Source organism: Hippichthys cyanospilos, chromosome 1, assembly GCF_059441005.1.
Source record: "Hippichthys cyanospilos isolate Australia breed blue-spotted pipefish chromosome 1, RoL_Hcya_1.0, whole genome shotgun sequence".
NCBI lineage: Eukaryota > Metazoa > Chordata > Actinopteri > Syngnathiformes > Syngnathidae > Hippichthys > Hippichthys cyanospilos.
In genome coordinates, this window is record NC_142369.1 from 8,650,286 (window position 1) to 8,673,627 (window position 23,342).

General features: G+C 38.7%; 1 protein-coding gene across 2 annotated transcripts in view; it reads right to left on the reverse strand.

The window, feature by feature from the left end:
- The window catches only part of adam19a (ADAM metallopeptidase domain 19a), a 73,000-nt gene that overhangs the window by 9,944 nt on the left and 39,714 nt on the right, over positions 1-23,342 (reverse strand). For both annotated transcript variants that reach the window (XM_088434929.1, XM_088434938.1), the window contains 10 exons: positions 19,568-19,649; positions 14,239-14,315; positions 13,152-13,338; positions 10,266-10,331; positions 8,104-8,175; positions 7,880-8,046; positions 5,855-5,939; positions 4,431-4,573; positions 4,171-4,348; positions 119-208 (listed from right to left, as the gene is read on the reverse strand). In XM_088434929.1, coding sequence (XP_088291055.1) covers positions 119-208; positions 4,171-4,348; positions 4,431-4,573; positions 5,855-5,939; positions 7,880-8,046; positions 8,104-8,175; positions 10,266-10,331; positions 13,152-13,338; positions 14,239-14,315; positions 19,568-19,649 — 1,147 coding nt within the window. The remainder of the gene's footprint in view (positions 1-118; positions 209-4,170; positions 4,349-4,430; positions 4,574-5,854; positions 5,940-7,879; positions 8,047-8,103; positions 8,176-10,265; positions 10,332-13,151; positions 13,339-14,238; positions 14,316-19,567; positions 19,650-23,342) is intronic.

The following is a 23,342-nucleotide window of genomic DNA, read 5'->3' on the forward strand; positions in this document are numbered from 1 at the left end:
TCTGTCGGGTGAAAAGTTGACTTGCGCTTGTCAGGATTTGTGCATTTCAAGAAAGCAATGAGAGAAGGGATGAGCGAGCGTTTGAAGCTGTATGAGTGCGCGCGTGTGTTTGAACTACCTTACAACCTTGGCAACACACTCCGTGGGCACACTGAGCCCCTTCCTTCAGGGTGCAATTGTTGGCATTGCAACAGCCGTTGCTGCATTCCTGCAAGCAAACAAGGGTCAGCTGTTATTAACCCTGCGGGCTCCATGCTACACCCTTGTGTCCATCTGCCTTCCTTTTCTAAGAACAATTTCTTGCGAATGGGATGAAACCTCACATTTTTTGTTGCTTTTTGTCATTTCTGACTTGTGCTCTTCGCAATAATATCCTGTTTTTTTGACAAAGGAGCTATTCTGTTCTAATGAAAGAGGCGGTAGAAGGTCAGAGAGCCAAGAAACGTTTTTCTCAAGACCTCGCATTCAAAGCAAAAATTGTTATCATTACAATGTGATCAGATTTTAGGCACGCAGCAGTTCACTCACTAAACACAATTCAGAATCTGTCTTTTGCGGTTTTGAATGACCCACTCTTGCGTTTTCGGATTTGCCGTAGCTGTGATGTCACAGACGACTTGTGAATGGGAATTCACAGAGGAAATGGTGCAGTATCTCAATGGTTCCGGTAGCCCTAGCGGTGGATCTTATAACCGCACTTGCGATGACTTAAGCTTCGGTAGGGTTAGTAAACGCTTAGAATTCAAACATAAACTTACATTTTTAAATCGAGCTGTTTTTGACAACTTCCTAGAAGTGATATGAATGTCTGACAAACATTAACTCATTCAATGCCAGAGACGTATTTTCACGTTTTTTTGTAAGAGTCTAGACAGCCAATCCTAGATAATTGTCGATTTAATACTTGTGTATTTGGAAATTAATGTGCTTAATGTACTTAAGTATCTGGGATTTAATGTGCGGACTCTTAAACGTGAAAACACGTCCCTGGCATTGAATGATTTAATAGTAAAAACAATCTTTGCTCCCTGACAATTAAGATATGACTATTGCTATGGTGCAAATTAATTATGCAATTTAAACTTTAAGAAATACAGGCACCTGGAGTCACACTTCCGCATGTAAAATAAATAAATTGCAAAAAGTATATTCCCCTAACCCATAACTCCCCAAATTAGGTCATTTTGCTAATTACCTAATTAATTACCTTGTTAAATATATATATATATATATATATATATATATATATATATATATATATATATATATATATATATATATATATATATATATACACACACACACACCTTTATGCACAAAACAAAACAAAACAAAAAAAACCTTTGAATTGTTCAGTGTAAAAAAATAAATGCACAAATATATATTTAAGTATAAATAAATAAATATTTAAGTAAATAAACAATGCAATCAGTCAAAAAGTGACCTAAGTCACATTTTTTTCTTTTGTTTTGTTTTCCACAAACCGAAATCCAACTTTTTGAATTGTTTGACACAAAACTAATCTTTTGACATGTGATTATGTAATTTTTTACACAAATCAATGCCAGATATAAAATTTCCACCAGTCAATTTTTGTTCCCATAGTGAGAGCCATTGCTCGGCCAATATTATTTTTGTTGTTGTGGCGTTGTAGCTGGGGAAAGCCTTTCCTGGAAAAAAATAAATCGTAAAAAACAAAAATCCCTGGCAGACTACATGCACAAGCCCATCTACTCTATAATGACTAGCAATAAATAAAACCGTTGAATGCGCACCATGTAAGACCTTTTGTAGCTCTTTTTTAACTCCCTAAAAACCCAGGTTGTGCCAGCGCCAAAAAAAAAAAAAAAAACCCTACCGACACACTCAGTAAGGGTTAAACTGGAGATACTTTGCGGTGTCAATTCTGCGGCAAAGAAGATTAAAGAGGATGACAGACGAGTCAAAACTTGACAAAAAATGTTGGCGAGGAGCGAGGGGTGGGCGCCGAGTATAAAAATAAAAACGCAGAGGTGCGACGCGCTGCTGCTGCGGTGTCACGCTGCACACTCGACGCACACGCAGCATCTACTGTTGCCATGGCGCCCTCTGTACAGCCGCTGCTCTGCTCCTCCAAACAAATGGGAGAGTTGATTCAAGCACGGGGGAGACGGTGTTGGGGGGGGGGGCAAATTATCCTGGCGTGACGGAACAGAGAGGGGATTATGAGCGATGACAACAACAACAGCACGCGCTTGTGTGCTCTGACAGTTGCTTGACAAAGAAGCAATGATTGAATTATCATTGCACGAAGCGGTGTGCCAAGTCATCAAAACGGCTATTTCAAATAATTGAGACTAGAAAAAAAAAAACGCTTTACTTCTGTACTGTCCTTTTTTTTTAACGTTTATTTAAGATTCAGTACTTTTTATTTCCCAGTGAGTGCTCCTGTCAACTTAACCTTGAGTTATGTTGGTTATTGTGAAGCGAAAATTTCGCAGCAGGTCTCATTTACAATGCAAAAATGTTGGAAGTTTCTAATGAGTCAGAGTCACCCGTGGCTGTCAGCTGCCAATTTGCTCCGAAACAAGGTTTGCTTAACCTTTTGGGGTTGACATTACACGCCCAACACCTTGTAGACGCCGGACAATCCCTCGCGGAAAAAAAGCGCAGCGCACGCAGCATGAGTAATGAGTTTAAATGTGCAAAACGGGGGAAGGAAACTAAAATAAAAAATTCCAGAGCAGGACTCATTTTCAGCTCGATTATACGACTAGGTGAGATAGTCCAATTTAAAAGTTGAGGATGCAATCTATTTGTTGATTTTAAAACAGAAACACTTAGGCAGACTGGAGTAGCAGAGCTGCTCAGCATACACTGCGGCGGCCCCGCGGGAATTCGACAGGATGTCCAGATTACTCACTGGTAGGGCTGCACGATTATGGCCAAAGTAATAATCCTGATTATTTTGGTCAATATTGAAATCACGATTATTAATCTCGATTATTCATCATGTTTGGTCAAACATGTCTATTTTTTGCCTTTTTTTAAACAAGCAGTATATAAACAAGGCTTCAACGATTGAGAGTTATAAATAATAATAATAATAATAAGCTAAAATAGATATATAGAATAAATAATGATTAAAACACATGGCACACAGGGCAACTGACTGACTTGAGTGCAAAACAATGAAAAAAATGAAGCCTACTTAGAACCAAGCACATTCTTTACTTTGAAGCAAATTTTAATCAATTAGCAGTCAAAATGTCATTTTTGGTCATTTCAAACCAAATTTATTCCAATTATTTGTCAATTTGATTTTTCAAAATGGGTCTCAATGGAAAGCTAGCCCGATATATATTATGAACTCCATTTCACACTGGTAAATAATGTATTAGGGTGAAAAAAAGCTGAGGCTTTTGTCATGCAAACATGTGGGAAACATTGCCCCCTGGTGGTAGGGAGACAAAGTGCTTGATTCGACATGTACGGAAGCCGGCTTTTTAAATGTTAATATCCTCAAGAATCATCTTAATTAATTGTGGCAGCCAATATTGTGATTCCGATTAAAATTCGATGAATTGTGCAGCCCTACTCACTGGTAGATCTGAATTTTTCAAATGGAAAGATGCTACAAAAAAGTTAATTGTAAAGAGGATCTAGAAAAATCAAAACAATCTAAGAATAAATTAACAATCGTAGTACTGAGGGGAAAAAAATCTCTATTACATTATTTAAAAAAAAAAAAAATCTTTCAGCATTAATCTATATGCCAGGGGTGTCAAACTCCTTTTTATCATGGGCCACATTGTATTTATAGTTTCTATTAGAGGGCCGGAATGACCGTGAAGTCAAATAAATTTTAAGTGTGTTCCTCACACACTTGCCTAAGTTTTGTGAACAGAGGCCGGTATAACTGTTCAAAAGAGAGATTGGGAACAAAAAATGTTTTTGTTTTCCTCCCATCTTTTTTAAAATTGAGGACAACTTGCAAGTTTGGTCTTCAAGCCAGAAACCTAAAGTCAAATCACTATTTCGCGGGCCACATAAAATGAAGCGCGAGGCGGATCTGGCCCCCGGGCCTTGAGTTTCACACCTGTGCTATAGGCAATTACAATACAGTGTGAGCCATGAATGATTTTTTTTTTTCCCCTTTATCTGAGAAAAGTAAGAAAGGACCATGCTCACACTCGGCTCGCCGCAATCGCATTCCTCTCCGTCCTCCACGAATCCATTGCCGCACCTTTTCCCCCCCACGAGGTCCTTCATGTTGGGCATGTTGTAAAGGCACATGCCACCTCCCTTCTGGAAATAGCTGTCAAGGTCACGCTTGCTGCACTGGCTGAACACCCTTGGAAACGGATGCCTGGGAGGAAAGTCACAGACGGTCAGTCGCGGGGAGTGGCCCCGACCCCCGCGCGGTACCGGAGCGGGAGTCGGGGGCTCACCCGGTGGCGGCGGCCATGACGCAGCCCCCCTGGTCGGCCGTGGCCTCCACGCAGCAGCCGTCGTGGTCGTGGCTCATCCCGAAGTTGTGGCCGATCTCGTGGGCCATGGTGGCCGCCGCTCCGATGGGGAGCTCGGAATGGTCCTGGGCAATCCCAACAAAATCAGCCGTGTGGATTCCCATTTAATTCGAATACGCGCACTCTAAAAACCCTTGGGTCAGAAATAACCCAATAGCGGGTTAAAAAGAGAGGGTTAAACCGTAACCTATATAGGGACCAACCGCAACCGTTAGTCAATTTTACCCACGAGTTTTTTTTTTTCAATCAAAAGAAAACTGCATTGTTTTGTACAAAAATGACTTAAATCGCATTATTTTCTCAAAATATGACCTCAAAAACAGAATTGATTTATACAACTTAACTATGTTTTTGTTTCAGGGAGGCTTATCAAAACAATCGTTTTAAGCTTCTCGTACACAACTTTTCATCTTGCGCATAATTTAAATGAGAAAAAAACACCCACAAACCCTAAACTTAAAATTTTGATAATTGTGTATGAAAATAACCCCCCAAATTGGTCTATGTTATATTATAGGTAACAATGTAACCGACTGCTATTTGGGTCAATTTAACTTTTTTTTTTTCTGATATATATATATATATATATATATATATATATATATATATATATATATATATATATATATATATATATATATATATATATACACATATACATATATATATATATATACACATATATAATATATATACATATATATATACATATATATATACATATATATATATATATATATATATATATATACATACATATATACATATTTATGTATATACTGTATATATATATTTGTATATGTATGTATATGTATATATATATATATATATATATATATATATATATATATATATATACATATATACATATTTATGTATATACTGTATATATATATATTTGTATATGTATGTATATGTATATATATATATATATATATATATATATATATATATATATATATATAATATATATATATATATGTATATATATATATATATTTATATATATTTAATACTATATATTTAATATATATATATTTAATACATATTTTTACATACATATATTTAATACATATATTTAATACATAGAGCTGCCAGTTTTTGTCCAATCTACTAAACCAATCTGTCATATCAAATCATAATTGTTTTATTTTTGCACAAAACAACCAAAATTAGAAGATTTTGGAAAAAACACAACAATATGGTCAAATACGTCAGTCCCTTTTTGACCCGTAATTGGGTTCTTTTCGACTCAACTGTTGTATGAGTGCACAAGATTTATTCATGTAACCCGGTTTCATGTTGACCAGTGAACTGGAAAGAGAAGAAAAATCATTTCCACATACCACATTGATCCCCCCAGAATTCTCCAGACTGCACATGCCCTCCAGCGGTGCCATCCCTATCGTTGTCCCCTTGAAGATCACGCCGCTGCGAGAGAAGCACGCACGTAAACATCACTTAACCGCTGCCTCCTCCCTGTTGATTTAGTGACTTCACAGTGGATGCGCATCGATCGCTGACACCCGACGGAGGAGGACGCGCAAACAACCTCCATCCACCTTCCCAAACTCAGGCGGTGACTTTTAAGCTGTTTCCACAGCATTGAAAAAATGTAAATGGCGGGTGATAACGACACAAATCATATACCTCTAGCCCACCGCACGTGGCGCCGAACGATTCTTCCCCAATACTGTGATTCCGATTTAATATGAGATTATATTTATCAAGGTCCTTTTTTTTGATTGGATCTTATTAGACTTTACACAGATATGATCTTCTAGGTCAGATCTGCAGATAATTTACATTTTATGCAAAATCAGTGATCGTTTGCAATGCCAAACGTTGCCGATCCTTCAATGACATCATTAATTGGAGCCGCATTTTCAAAGATACGACAACAAACACGATCTTGTTAACACCATGGACGTTCTGTACGGCCATTATTAATAAACCATGCTTTCTAAGCATATACAGTGCAGCTGAATATTTTGTTTCATCATTTTTGGTCCATCGCAATCTCAGTTAATTACATAGTAAATCATCATGTTGTTAACTCTTTCAGTGCCAAGTGTTATCGGAAAATGAACCCTCTAGAGGGCCAGTATATTTCGAATTTTCTTTATCTTTTTAAAGGCTGACAGAATATTGCGTGCTATGTCTATGTAAAAATCAGTGGTATCATATGAAAGATTGATTTCCATTCCTTACTTAGAATTACAAGTATGTAATGTATGTGTAGTATGTACAGCAACACTGCCATCCAATGGTCAAAGTTATCACTACAGTGATAAATTGGCTAAATATTAGATAGGCATTAGTCAATAGGTTGCTACAAGCAACCAGAGAATTGGGCAAATCTCCACTTTGGATGGAAATTTTGAGACCTTCGGTCCCCCCCTCCAAAAAAAAAAAACGGGCACGTATAGCAAATAGAGCAAACTGGGGAACATTTAGCAACTGTTTGCAAGAACCTTGGCTATATGTAGACTATGCCTTATGCACAGAATTTTTGACCACTGAAAACTTTCACCTGGAAATGGCAAAAATGCATTTTCAGTTTTTGGCCGCACGCCTGAATAAGGATGTTGTGATGATGCAAAGACCATTGCCAGGAAGGGCTCTATCTGAGTTACACACGCGCACAACTGGAGAAACTAACCCTAAACCTAACCCTAACCGCACACCCCCTTAAAAATAAAACCCAAAACTATTAAGTACAAAAACACACATCACATGCCAAGAGCATGTGGCAAAGTAAAAGCCAAAATAAACACACGGAATAATACATGGAGTCAACGCAATAGCCAAACAAAGTTTTTATTTCGATGTTAGCCTTTGTAGATGTAGTAGAGTGGCTAGCTTAAGCCTTCACGACCATTTTATTATCACATTACAACGCTGCTAACATCAACACACCATCATTAAAACAAACATTCAGAAATGATCAAAATAAATACTAATATCCTGCCTTTGGTATTTCTAGTTCATATAACATTTATCGCAAAAAAACACCCACACAGAGCAAGATTAATATTCAGAGCCAAACGTTTTTCATTTTGCTGCATCCCCAGATAAAGTGGCCAATCTTCTAATCGGATCGATAATCTTTTTTCAAATTCTCAGATTGCGATCGGCTCCAAATACTGATGGTGTAAAGCAGAGTTTTTTTGGTGTGAGATGAAGTATCCATTTAGTGTAATAGAAAAAAAAGAATTCTTTTGCAATGCACTTAAAAAGCAGTTTGATGTCTGCCAGCCATTCAATTTTCTGATAAAAACGTTTGTTCTTCTTTCTGTTGACTTTGACGGTGCCATATTTGATGATCTAAAAGTCAAACAGTGGTTCTCCGGAAAAGTTTGAGAACTCACGTGAGGAGTTGGGCGTTGTCGTGCTTCTTGCGAGACTTCAGCTTCTGTCTCCACTGGAGGAAGGACCAGAGGGTAGCGTTGGGCTCCTCCGTGACAATGCACTGGTCCCGATCGGTCCACACCTCCAAACCGATCAGAGGGACGCGGATGTTCAGAGCCCTGTAGAACTGAAACGAAGATCTCGTCCGTCACGTGGCAAATTCCGCAGCGAGGGGGTGTCTTACCTTATCTACGTAATTGGCAATTTCCATGATCCTCGTCTTGATTTTCTCAATGTCTCTATTCTGACGTTTAAACTGCAGATCAGTAAAGACAGCCGAGCGTCACAGGCATTATTTTCATTAAAAGAACCAAGCAGACTGAACCAATGTCTGAATCCGTCCGTGTTCACCAGTTTGTATTGTTTACTTACCGGTGTTATTTTGAACTATATGCTTTTAATCTGGAAAGCCAGCCTGTATTTCCTGTTTTTGTTCTCTGTTCGTCATTTAGCTTTTAGCTGTGTTTGTGTTAGCCAATTTTGGTACCTCCTCGGCTTCAAGAAAAGAACTAGCAGACTGACCCAACGTTTGAGCCCATCCTCGTTCACATGCAAAGGGCATTAAAGATGACATTTATTTCGTGTTAAGAATTCTTCATGCGCTTTGGTTTTGAATCTTCCATTATATTTTACTTTGAAAATATGTGCTTTTAATCTGGAAGGCGGCGCTATATTTCAGTTTCCTTTTTTTACCTTCCCGAAACCGATTGGCTGTCTCGAGTCATGTTTTATGCCCCGTCGCACCAAACATGTCCCGTAGATGTCTCCCTATCATCCAATCAGGCAAACTTCCTTGACCGCAACTCAAATGCGTCGCTTGTTACGACATCCGCGTAGTCGATCTGAATCAAGCATTTTTTTATTTTCCAAATCACGAAGGATGAAAGAGACGCATGTGGCCCCAGAGCCGCAGGTTGCTGACCCCTGCCCCAGTACATCATCGTAATTGTACAAATTATACTGCTCTATGGCAGGAAAAGTCAAAAGGAAACAGGCGGGGATCTTAACCCTTGTGCAGTATTTTGACTATATTTCCACCACATCATTCTCACAGTTTTTTCGCCAATGGATGGCGCACCCCTGGTAGTGTGATAACTAAGTGTTCAATTTTGACATGTTGTCACCATCTGGGTGGAATTTCAGCTCCCTAGTGACTTTTTTCAATGCTCCCTTTGGTGTGAAATGTATGATGTAAATATCAAATGGTTGGAAAAAATACCGCACAACGGTCAAAGTGGCGTTTATGAAGACAGAGTGCTTCAGCCATGGATTCGTCATTGGAATGCACAAATCTTCGCTCCTCATGTTTTGTACGTGACTCATGTTAATATGACTACGGAGTCACATTAAAGCTGAGAGATTCTATATTTTCTCAAGTGGTTTGATGATTGGAGTTTATTGCTGTAGGTGACATTTGCAAAAATCACAACAGGCGTTTGATTCACAAAATGCCTTTCCTGGTTTGATTAGAATTGCTATTTACACAATTCTCTTCGGTGTGCTGGACACCATACAATTAATCAAGACCTTTACAAGACGTCCTTTAAAAAATTTAGAATTAGATAGATTTGGAATTATTAAAAAAAAAAAAAAACAAAACTAACATTTAGCACTATTTTTGGACAACACATGCTACTTTTTTTTCTCACGTTTTGAATCCTGCGGCTTGCAGCCCAGTGCGGTTTATATGTAGTTTTTTGCAAGGCACCAGGGGTCACTCTCCACTAGTAAATACAAACAGGTGTGTTACTGTTGTGTTGTGGAAGTATTCTAACAATCTGAGTGTGTTGGCGTTATGTTAAAAATACGTTGGTGGGGTTCGTATTTCTAAATGTGCGCGCATGTTCGATTTGTGTTGACGTCATAATGTTGCTATAACCGGGCAGTTTATTAAAAACAAAATTAAAAACAAACATTTTATAAACTTTCATGCACCATCTTTCTGTGTAAATGATCTGATGTTATAACTTGCGGTGCGTCTTTTACGTGACAAAAAATAATTTTCTGTTAAGTCTTTGTTGGTGCGGTTTATAATACGGTGCGGCTTATAGTCCAAAAAATATGGTGTACCTGTACGTATAAAACATACTGTATAAACTAACTTAGCCGAATTACCTCATTGACTGACGTTGACAGAAAAAAAATCAATTTTAACTGGCAGCGAATGAATCAATACAGATTCATTTATTGCTTGTGTTTGTCCAAAGAAAGAAGACTTTGACAACATCGTCAGGTTGAATTTTTGCTTTTTTTGAAAAAGTTGAGCCCTTCTGGAAATCTGAATATCCCTAACTTTTTGGAAGTACTGTATTGTGAAAGCGACATGAGCTCCTGGATGGAACTTACCAGCGTGTTGTCGGCCACAATGTAAAGCTCCATGTATTTGGTGGTGCCCCACGTGTTTCTTTTCACCTGCAAAAAGGGAAATAAGAAGATGACTATATCACATATTACACAAAGTTTTGGTGTACCGGCATCCTTTTTTTTTTAAATCATATACAACAGCTCTAATATGGGTTGTGGAAAAGCTCAATGATTTGTAGTGTTTGCGCTCATGCCTAAGAAAAGTATTAGTTTGGATCCATCTTGCTGTTGTTAGTTTTAACCCTTTAAATTCCAAGCGTTATCGGAAAAGGCAGCTTCTAGAGTGCTAGTATATTTAGCATTTTCACTCATCTCAATGCCGACAGAATATTGTGTGCTATGTCTATGTAAACATGAGTGGTATCTTATGAAAGATAGATTTCGTTTACTTATAATTACAATATGAAATGTTTGTTATATGTATGGCAACACTGCCATCCAATGGTCACAGTTATCACTACAGTGCTCCATTAGATTAATATCAGATAAGCACTTGTCAAGGATGTCAGCTACCCTCCATAAAAATATATATATTTGAAAAGAATTTTATTCTTTTTATTTCCATTTTAAAAGACGAGAATTCTTCTCCATGGCAGTGAAAGTTAACTGCACTTATCAGCGGTTAAAGTCATTACAGTTTCTGCTGTTGATATATTTCAAGCTAGTGGGATACCATCAAATCGAAAAATAACATCTGTCGTTACATGTGTGATTGTAGGTATAGCCAAAACTTTGGTGCTCATGCTTTTTGGGGTGGTAATGGCATTAAACTTTTATACTTTCGAAAAGTGAAGAAAAACACAGTTTAGTGTCAACTCCGTTTTGTGATTCAACACTTTTTAAAATGTTTTTACCATGCATTTCTATTAAGACTGAACAACCGATCAAATTCAAATCGGCATCGCGATTTCGTAGGATGACATTTTCAAATCGCAAAAATTGCTTCATGATGGTCTGCAGGATTTATTTATTTATTGTCTAGAACAGTCGGTGCTTTTCAGACATGTACATGTCATCGTTTCGTGAAACATGAAACTTATATATTTACCCTTTATTTTAGTATGAGGCCACCCTATAAGATTATATTATGTTTGTCTATTAAAGCCGTGATTGTTATTACAAGCAAATGAATTTGGTGCCTGTGTTTGTTAACAAAAAAATCATGGGAGTAAGAACATGACACAAAAAACAGTGGTTCAAATTGCTATATTGTAGAGGAACAAAACATCTCATTGAGATTATTATTTAAAATCATTCACCCCTAGGTGACATTATTAATAAGCCTTCGATGCATGTTGTTTATTAGTGTTGAATATTTGAGCTCCTAAATCTGTTGTTTATGTAACATGGGTTGATGACTTCGTATATGGTAGATGCATGGCGCCAAGGTAAATAAAGAATAAACAACCCTCTGTTTATGTGCCTCACCGGTCGAAATGGTTTGCCGTTATCTCGCGGTATCAATTGACAATTATAAAGCTCTTTTTGGGTGTTATTAATTACTCGGTGTCACTGTATCGCAGAACGAATCTGGAATGTACCTGCCGTGATAAACAGGGGGTCCTCTGTATTTTTTTTTTTATTTATTGGAAAGAAGAAAACGAAAGCCCGTGGACCCAAAGTGGGGTCAGTTTTCCACTCCAAACCAGGATGGTTAATGGGTAGCCGGCAGCGGGAAAATGGAGAGCCAGGAGTATAAGGAAGATAAAGAAATGGATGGTGCCCCGGCGGAGCGCTAAGAGCGCTTCAGCTAATGATGTGAACCCTTTAAAGTGATTGATGATATAAATATGGGAGAATAAATTAGAAAGAAAATACACAAAGCATTCAAGACAAATGATGGCCGAGGATGCCGGGTAGAAGCGGAGCTAAGCAAGCTACATTCAATTAATCTTCCTTTGTGTGAAGACACATCAAATAGTTGAAGCACTACACTGAGAGCTATTGGAGAGGGTTTACATCCAACTAAGAAAAGAGCCCCGTGTCAATCTAAGAAACTGTGCAGTGGACCCCCGGGTTACGGCGTCCCTGGCTTATGTTTTTTTTTCACGGTACGAAATGGAATACTAAGTTTTTTCGTCCCCTCTTTACAGCATTTTTCCCGCTTTACGGCATCAACAACACTTACAAAATTCAAACTTGGTGGTCAGTGTGCTTGACTGTGACTCGCTCTACGCTCATATGTCACGACATGCGTCGCCGCATAGGTCACTAAAACGCTAAGATGTGGGTCTGCTATTGGTCGGTGTCAGGGTGTCACTAAGATGCCGATATTCTAAAGACTTGATCTCGTGTGAGTGGTTTCGATATTGTATTTATTGTGCATTTTAGTGCTTAATTCAAACTTTAGTTGGTTAGTCATGGGTCCCAAGATTGCTAGTAATGTTAAAGGTAGAAGAAGAAGATTAGTATGGAAACAAATCTGGAGATAATCAAGAAATACGAAGAAGGCTAAGCTAGGTTAGGCTACCCTTGCCAGGGATTATGGCCGTGATTAGCTCAAGTCAGTGCCACTCAAAGGTAAGTTTTCTTAAACACATTTTTTATTTACTTTATTTTATTTAACGGTACTCACTCACTATACTCTCACTATACTATATTGTTACAAATTATATATATATATATATATATATATATATATATATATATATATATATATATATATATATATAGAATTTTGATGTTTTTTTTTTTGTTTTTTTTTACCTGGGATTTTATCGGCATTTGCTAAAGGTTTCTATTGTCCGCGATATGATGATTTCGCCTTACGATCCCAACTCTGGAACGGATTAATTTCGTATGGCGGGGGTTCCTCTGTATTTTAAGTACAAGTGATCCTGGAAACCAGTTTTTAAAATTTACACTCACCCTTAAATGATGTGGTCCAAGGAAGTTGGAGATGTGGTTGGACAGTGCAATGTGATGGCCTTGGCCGCAGTCCCCGCCTCTCAATTCCAGTTGTTCCGCGGTTAGCAAGGTATGGCGGTGGGGAGAACCCGCGCTGATCATTGGTTCCAGGTAGTAGGTGTTGTTGAAATTCAAAGATATCAGGCCCCTGTGCCAAAGGTAACCACATGTGTGATGAACCTCATTTTGGTTCAAATAAAACAGGTTCATTTATAATTAAGTGTAAACTTGTTATTTGGTCTAAATCAAGCAAAAAAGAAGTCGGAAAATTTTTATTTTTATCCAAATTCTCCATTTTCTGTAAAAGTGCACCAAACATTAAACAAAAGGAATTACAAGTTTTCACCAAATTAGTTTACTGCTAATAGTAAAACATCGTAGATGGGACGGTGAAATTAGCATCAACATCGTGCTAATTATTATCACTTTAGTACAGCTATTTTACTTGTGTCCAGTACATTTTCTTCAAATCATTTAAATTCAGTTTTCAAACTGCTTTGGGCTAAAGGTGGCTGACAAAAATATTTAGTTTACTTTTTACGAATAAAACCTCTGCCTTGTTTTTGTTAGGGATGATGGTGGCACTTTGACGGGCAAGTATCGTTTAAGGTGGTGCTTGCTGAGAAACGTTGAGCCCTTCCTTATGTTTTTTTTTTTTTTTTTTATATTTCGATCACAGAGTTTAATCTTACAACACAGTCAAATCTGATGATTTCCGTTTGAACGTCGTTATCTTTATCTTAGCCGATGAATCACTCAGGCCTCACTAAAAAGTTTGTCAACCACTGGCTTAAGAGGATCAAATGAGTCATTCTCAAGGACGAATGTCGGCCAGGATGAATGAGGATCTTCTGCAAAAGTCGACACAATCGCACAGACTGTACCTGAGCGGGGAAACATTAGCAAATTTGCATGCACATCAGTCGGGACATGAATCACATCTGTTGTCCTTGTTGAAATATTAATAAAGGTGAAACTGTCCCAGACCCTACAGAGCTAGCGCCAGCAGTACAGTAGATGTTGAAGAATGTTTGGTTGTTGTCCATACCTAACACCTGAGCATGTGCTGAGGGCCACCCAGGAATCCGGATGTCCTCTTACATTGCCGTGATAGAAACAGTGATCCTGTCGGAAACAAAATAAAAAGCTTTGTATTCTTACAGTGGGTTCAAAGAAACATGAAATTGGCCATGCGTATATTTATCACCATATTTGTATTCTTCTGTTGTGCTACAAATTACTATGCAGTTGTTATGGTCATGTATTTGTCAGCATTACCATTTTTATGTATTTATCAACTTTGTTATACTGTATAGGGTCCTGTAGTTACTGTGGTGACTGCTTTGTTCGTTGATGTATGGGTTGCCATGCAGTCATGTTCCTTTAGCTCAGTGGTTCTTAAATGAGAGAATGTGCATCCCTGGGGGTACGTGGAGGCGCTTCAGGGGGTATGTGAGATTTAATAGGGTTCCTGCAGGTATCAGCAAATTTAATGAAATGCTAGAATGATTGTTAAGTTCTGTTAGTATTTTTTTGTCTGTGGGTTGGTATTGGGGTTTTTGTTCTTTGAGTTGAGGGGTTTTGTTCATGTGTTTAAGTTCATGTTTTTGTTCCCCTTGTGGCAGTGTCTTGATAGTTTGATGGCGTCCATCTGTCCGCGTGAACTTGCTTCCATTGGGTTGGCCAGTCAGCTCCCTGTTCCTATTGTCTCTAAGCCAGGTGTTCGTCAGCTTTGAGTGTATTTATTTTGCTGTTTCTTTCCAGTTCCTATTGTTGTTAATGTTCCTCGGTCCTAGTGGGTGCTTCCTATAATTTCTCGAGTTATAGTCTTTATGTTTTGGTTTGTTCCTTTTTATGCAGCCTTCGGTCACGTAATCTTTTTTCTCATCATTATATTAAATTACTATTTGGCGCATACCCCACCTGTCTGCCTCACTGCATGCTAATTGTACATTTGTCACCACTTGACAATAGTGACTTCTTTGCAAAACATTGAAAAACTTTATTTTACGTTTTATATGGCTGCCCATTGCCATTATGGATTAAGATGAACAAATTACACCTAAAGATAACACAATAAAGGAAGTATCAAATTTTGATAAACGAGACATGTATGGCATATAAATATTTTAAATCCTTTAATTCCCAATTCAAAAATGATTTACAGTGGTTTGAGAATACATGGCTGGTTTGATATTTCACATAATTTGAAGAAAAGTATCAAGTTGTAGCATGGTGGGGAGAATTGTGGAAGCTGTGTACTCAAATGCAAGAAAGCAGACAGGCGAGGTGCACTCAAAAAATAATTTATAAAATAAATATGACAAAAATAAACTAGGTCAAATGCTGCACACAAAGTAACAATCCAACAAAAACCTATAGATAAACTTAGATTTGACTATAGACTAGGGCACAGGTGTCAAATTCCAGTCCTCGAGGGCCGATATCCAGCATGTTTTCTAACCTTCTCTCTTAAACACACCTGATTCAAATGATTAGGCTAATTTTCAGGTTCCTGCAGAGCTCACAAATGAGCTAATCATTTAAATCAGGTGTGTTGAGGAGAGCAAACCCGAGAACATGCTGTCATGTTTTGGTTGAGTTTGTTGTTTTCCTCGGGTCGTGTAGTTTTGGTTCATCTTTTTGGTCATGTTTGTTTCCCTCACATCTGCCTCTCCTCTCCGTGTCTCATTAGTTAATCCGCTTCCTCCGCCTCTTGTCTTCCTTCCAGGTGTTTTGCGTTGTCTTAATTATTTTTTTGTGTGTATTTAAAGTCCCTGTCCATGTCTAGCCGGTTGTCGGGTCATTGTTTGTTCTTGCCTTGTTGCACATATCCTCGCTGACATTCCTCCTCGCGCTTAATATTTCCCTGTCTCCTGTTCGCTGTTCCCCGTGAGTTAGTTTTTGTTTTTTGTTCTTTTGCTACTTTGTCCGGTTTTTGCCTTTGTTGTTCCTGCCTTATTTTTACTATTAAACCGATTACTTTTGAGCCAATACGCCCCATGCTTCTGCAATATATTGGTTCCACCTCTCCCACGTCCCGCACCGCCTCACGGCGCCTCGCCTTGCCGTGACACATGCAGAATTGCCGCCCACGAGGAGTGGGATTCGACACCTATGGACGAGGGGATATTCAGGAATCGACGAGGAACAGACAGCAACAACCAAATCAACTTTGACCATGACCCAACAACAACTGAAAAGAAACCGGAAACTAAATACACTGAAAACTGACGAGACAACAAGGAACACCTGGGCAAGACACAAAAGGAACAGGAAAATGATTGGCCCACACAAGGGAAGCAGGTTAACGCGAACAGGTGGACGCAATCACACTACCAAGACACTGACACGAGGGGAACACAAACATGAACTTAAACACATTTCCAAATCCCATAACTCGAAAATACATAAAAAATGTCAACAGAACATAACGATAATTCTATTTAACAGTGAGTTAAATCCTCTTCCAATTAATCTGCCTTTCACATTAAATTTGCTGATACCTTGAGAAACCGTGTTAAAATTTCACGCAACCCCTGAAGCGCCTTCAAGTACCCCTCAGGGGTGTACAGAGAACAGAAAACCTTGATACCAACCCAAGAAAAAGGATACCACCCCAGAACATAACAAAAAGTTGTGACCTTGATGAAATATCAAGCCATCTTCATTATTTTCTTCCGGGTGTAGTTTTCCAGGATTCGTGTTCCAAGTCAAGTCAAGTTTTTTTAATATTAGTATTCAACACAACTTAGTTTTATCATGATTTTGGCACCAGAATTGTGACTAGCTCTTGGAGCCATCATAGAATTCATTAATCAATAGAATTCACCAGGAATTCTTGAGGAATGGACGAGCATCCACAGCACCAAGCTTATTTTTTAATGAACACCCCAGAGCCATTTTTGAGGTAGAGCTTGGTGTAAAAAGTTCGAGAACCAAAGACTATCTGCAATGCACATATTTTTGCTATTACAGGTCTTGGTCATGAATGAGGGCTGACTTTTATGTGTATGAATTACTCAGCACAAAACAATGATGACATTCTCCTTTGCTTCAAAATCATTGTAATCAACCGTAACATTTTTTCAGTTTTACATTCCAGCAAGTTAAAAGCAAACAGCCCGCTGTGAATCCTTGTTTGAACAAAAGAATCACTGTAGCTCTCTATATAAAAAGCAGCCGCGTTGGCCTTATTACCAGCTGTTAATGTTAAAAAGAGACTATCGCCACCAGGTTTAAATTATGCAAGCAGGTTGGATTTCTTTCTTTTTTTTTTTAAAACCATCCCAAATTGTCAGTTCATCAGAGCGTGAAATGAGCTCTTTCATTCCAGCTCGGTTATAGCGAACATACAAATTAATTGTCAGCGAGAGAGGGGGGTGGGGGGGGGGGGGTGTACCCCACCTCCCGCCCGACATCCAGCAATTAACTACTGCCAGGGTGTGAGTTGAATGCAGCGGGGCTCTCGCGTGTGAGCAGACAGACAGGTGTGGCATCCCAATGGAGATGCGTTTTTCTAGGCTGTTTTCACGTGCAATATTTCATTCTGTACAATGTCTTCAGGACTCGGGATAAACAATTCATCAAATTCAACATGACAGTGCAATGTAGAAGAATTTATTTGTCAAATAGCAAACTCTGCATTTCAGGAAGGGAAAAAAAAAAATAATCTTTGGTTACTTTTATTTGCCTTTATTTTAGCTTCAGCATAACCTATATGAGCAAAGAACCCTAACCCTAACCCATTGCAAAACAGATGAATTTATTGCTTGTACAAATGGAAAGCAATGGAATCACATTAAATCGCAATCACAATACTTAAGTGAAAAGAAAGTCTTAATTAAATTAGGCTTCAAAATCATCCAGCCCTATTCAGGAGCACGCATGGCAAAAGCCGATTTCCAGAAGGGGGTCGTGACGTTTTCCCACTGGTACATTTGGATGCGACTGCATTTATAAAATTACCTTACACCGTAATTCCTTTTGGAAAGACAAACCTCACAAGTCCTAATCGGATAAGTGTCTCGGCCAAATCAGTTTAGCGTTGAAGGGAAAAGAAAGTGAAGAATATTAAATCTACTGCCATGTAAGCAGAACATCATTTGTCATTTTTGGGACTGTAACGCTGACTTCTTTTGGGCTGTGCTCGGAATCACTCGGAATGACAAGTGAGTATTGGTTATCTCATATATGGTATCCCGCAGTGCATCTTCAGAAAAACTGACGGTCACTCAAAAACATACATTGACAAGAGCAGCAGTGGGATTTATCACATAAATGCTTGTGGCACCTAATCCTGAAATGTGTTTTAGCATAATCCTGAATAAAACAACCACAATTCCCAAATAACATTTTCTCTGTGCTCAATTTTGGTCCAGCCTTTTTTGAGCCTGTGCTATGTATTCTAGAGGTAAGCCACTTCCTTAGTCTGACGGTGGTACATACCATGTAGACGAGTGGCTCTCTATGATAGTCCATCTGGCTCCTTCTCCCTGATTCTGTTGCCAGAGGCATTTACTAAGAAGGGTGTCGATGGGGACCATTATCTTGATGTACTCTAAGGCAGTTTTTTTTTTTTTTTTTTTATCGTGCCCTCTCTCTATAGCTGTCTGTCTGTCTGCCCGTCTTTTTGTCTGTCTGTCGGTGGTAGATGCCATGTAGACAATTGTCTTTCTATGACAGTCCATCTGGCTCCTTCTCCTTACTGGTTCTGTTGCCCGAGACATCATCTTGATGTACTCTTAGATGGTTCTTTCCTATTGACTCGTGCCTATGAGGCTCACTACTCACTATCTCTCTGTGTCTTTCTGTCTCTCAATCTGTCACTAATCACTATCTCTCTGCGTCTGTCTGTCTCCCGATCTGTCTGTCTGTCCGTTGGTGGTACATGCCATGTAGACGCTTGTCTTTCAATAACAGTCCATCTGGCTCCTTCTCCTTATTGATTCTGTTGCATGAGACATTCATGAAGTAGGCTGTCGCTGGGGACCATCGTCTTAATGTACTCTTAGGCAGTTCTTTTTTCTTGAATTGTGCCCATGGGGCTCACTGCTCTCTCTTTCTTTGTCTCTCTCGCTCTCTCACTTGCTCTATTTCTCTCTCTCCCACCCCTTCTCTCTGTCTGTCTCCCGCCTCTATCTCTCTCTCGCTTTCTTTCTTTCTCCCTTGATCCCTCACTCCCCCCATCACTGATTCAGGTAAAACTATAGAGGTAGCCTGCATACATACACATTGAGAATTTTTGGTCTATCCCATCAAAAGAGGTTGGCTAACAGTATCATCATTTCCCCGCATTTGCCATTAAAAAGGACGAGCAAGAGTCCGTTCAACACCCCTTGCATCTTGAATGCGCAATTTGTATTCACTTATCTTACAGTGTAATTCCTACTGGTCAGGGTCACCGGCTGTCCATCGGCTGTGTAGTAGGTCTCCGTGAAGTCTGGGCCCAAAAGCTCACTAAAATGAAACAAAATAAAAAAATCAATTAAAGGCACAGGCCTTACATTGTCTCTTACATCACATTTGCTCTCAAAACGATCGTGAGATAAAGACACATTGGAAACAACATCACATCACATGTTTGTGACACAACTGAAACACTTTTGTTGTCTCGGACCGTGCCCGCTGGGATCAAGAGGGCCATCACTTTACAATGATACACTGAGCGCCTGTCATGGGCTGAATATTAAATATAGCAAGTCGTCTGCTTAACTAACAATTACGCTTTCTTTGCTAGCAGTCTTTACGAGGAAAACACATCCATCTATCAACACCAAAAGCTTGTGATCCCATTATAAATCGGAAGACACCCCGCCCCCATCCCCCGTGCAGCTCCTACTGTGGCTTTAATTAAAGTCCGAAATACAATGGGTTGATGAGGGTAAAATGAGCTGCAATTATAGCTTTGTACATTTCTGTGTGGATCCAAACCAGGAAAAAAAAAAGATCATGTTTTCTTCCCACAGCAACATCGCATTGTTACTTTTAGTGTACTTTTAGTGCATATATATATATATATATATATATATATATATATATATATATCTCATAATGTTCACCGGCTGGCCTCTGGCAAAAAAAAAAAGAAAGAAAGAAAGAAAAAAATCAATGGCCTGGTTGTAGTTAATGTAATTACATAGTATTCCCTGCTTCTCGAGGAGACATCTGGAAAAACAGACCTTGCATCTGCGCCGTGTCGACAGATAGCAATTACGCATTGCACACAACGACAAACACAAGTGGTGCTTCATGGAGGGCAAGATGATGGGTGTATGCACAGAAAAATGTATAAAAACTGCTTGTTGCTGATTGGTAACGATTTTCTTTTTACAGACGAATGCACGAAAGCGTAAGACAAAGATGTGTAAATGCCTTCCATTCACCCCCGCCCCTCAAAAAAAAAAAAAAAAAGCACAGATAAAATCTATTTAGCTATTTTTTTTCTCTCTTTTAAAGTCGGGCAAACATTAAAAGACAAAGTAATACAAAAAAGTCAAACACTCTGCCTGTCATTTTAGGGGGTAAGTGATAAGGGAACAAAAAAAGTTATTTCATTCATGAATTGGCTGATGAATCGGGTATCGTAATTTTCTACAGCAATAACTTGGAATCGACATGAAAAAACCTTAATATTGTTTGGGCAGAAGTAGTATGCTAAAACTATAAAAACATGTTTTTATGTTTAACCCTTGTGCATTATTTTGACAATTTTGGGCCATTGTCTTTCACATCGTTCTCGAAGTATTTTAGCCAAGGGATAGCACACTCCTGCCAGTCACTAGCAGCTAGTGTGATTACTTAATGGTTGCGTCATTTTGAACTTTGACATGTTGTCACCATCTGGGTGAAATTTCAGCTCCCCATTGCCTTCTTTCAACGATTTCATTTTGATGTGAAAGGATTGGACTACTACTCTGGCAAAAGCACAGAAATATAAAAAAGAGTAGTTTAATGGTTGCACAAAAAAAAGGTATTTCAGCTGATATTTTTGGATCTTGTGTCACTGTGGTGTCATTTTTGAACCAATTACTACAACCCTATGTCAATAATAATAAAAGAAAAACAAACCTCTGCGTTAGACCCTTCAAAAGGACATACTAAGGAAATTATACTTCTTAATGTTAATATAAAAATGCATTGGCTATAAAACGTATGCAAATACAAATTTGTTTTCCACTATTAATATGATCTATAAGGTGTACAGCCATTTGGAAAAAACAGAAATGGGATGTTAAAATCAGCAATATACGGTTGCACAAGCGTGACCACCCTCCAAACCCTCAAGGAGGCTTTTTCTGACAAGTTTAGCTTCATGCTAGCATTGGAACTGATTGTAATTCTCTCCACCTTGACGTTAACTGTTAAAAAAAAGGCCAAACATGTGTCATTTATTTGAAGTACAGCATTATTTCATCATTGTGAATTCAAGGCACATTATTGGTCTTGGGCACACTTGCATCGAGGCCATGTGAAGCAGATTTGCATGCAAAGTATCTGCCAAGTGAGGGGAACAAACACAAAAAAGGCTCCCAGACAAACACTTTGAGAGCTTAAATAAGTCATATTGGAGAAAAAATACTAAATAAGCCACGTCTCTCGCTGTGTGCAGTTTTTATCACTTTAAATGCCTATGGAGAGTGGAGAACGTGCGCGAGCTGCCATTTGCTCCGGCCAGATATTTGTGACTTAAAGGGGATGCGAAATGAAAGATGGCAGGCAGGCCCCGCAGGGCGGCGCGGCGCTCGTGGCCCGTCTTGGCCAATCGTTTTCAGAAGGTCACATTGTGAGCAATGAGGCCCACCTGGTCTTTAAGCCAGACGATGAACGAGATGTGCGGCATCAAGTCGGTTACTTCCTGAACTTGACAGGAAAAGCAAGGGCGGGGGGTGGGGGGGTTCAGCTGTCATCAGGCGAGCCGCAGCACCTGTTCAACGGACTTCTTCTGCTGCACACCACTTCCTGTGAGACTTTTAAGTATCACTTGACTAGCGGGTGCTCAAGTTGATGATTTTTTTTCTGCTGAACAGTTTATTGGCCACAGGTAACAAAAACAACAAAAAACAAATACAAAACCAACAGAGATACAGATTGTGTACTTAACCAAGCCAAATTTGCAATGTTTTTTTTTTTACTTCAAGTTCATATAAGAATATTTTATAGGAAGTCACAATGTTCTAGCACTTTTTGTTCCTTGGGTGCTACTCTGTGTCCTGGAGTATGCAATGACTGAGTTAAGGATGCATTTTTATTCAAAGGGGAAAGATGGGAAGGTTGATTGGCATTAAGGTTGGGAGGAAAAAGTCGACCAAGTCAGGTGAGTCAACTTTAAAAATAGGTTGACTAAAAATATCCACTTTGAAGCGGAGCCAAAACCATGTTTGTGTCACCATTTTCTACAGGTCCTTTCTAGCGGATGTACACAGTGTTGAAATGGCGCCAAGGGAGAAAGACTCCCCCAACAATGGGAGATTACAAGCTTGGGACCATGTCCAATTAAAAAGAAGAGTGATAAAAAAAGTTCAATTATTATTAAAAGAAAAAGGCATATCTCAGCAGTACTTTTGAAGAAAAAAACATGCATGCAAGACTATCTTGACATAAAGCTTCATTGCTTGTCTATGGTGCACCACATAGTGGCTGAATGGCTGACGTTATTTGTGTGCTTAAAAACACTGATTTATTAGCTGATGGAACTTCCAAAAATAAAGGAAAGAATATCCTAAATAACACAAGATCTGTATTATCTGGGAATATAACCTGTCACTACAACCTATAGTGACTCAGTTTTGGTTGTTCAAATTTGAACCAGTAGGAGGCAGTCAAGCAAGACACATGCCTCATCAGTTTGTAAGAAAGAAGAAGAACAGGAAGTTATTGATCTCATAGCAGCTAACAGGCAGCTCCACTCTCAAGTTTATTCATGAAATATTTTCAAAGCATTGCCTGTACTTGACATTATGGACAATTATTACGTGTGAAATATAACATTATGTATATGTGAACTAAATTGTGGTTAGTGTTTGTTGAGCTTAAATCATAATCAATTTCTTTGGAGTGTCTAAAAATTTCTATGAATTGCAAAGTAGTATTTACAGCGACTAACTTAAACTCACGTTCAACCTTAGATTATTTTAAAAATGTGAAACATCG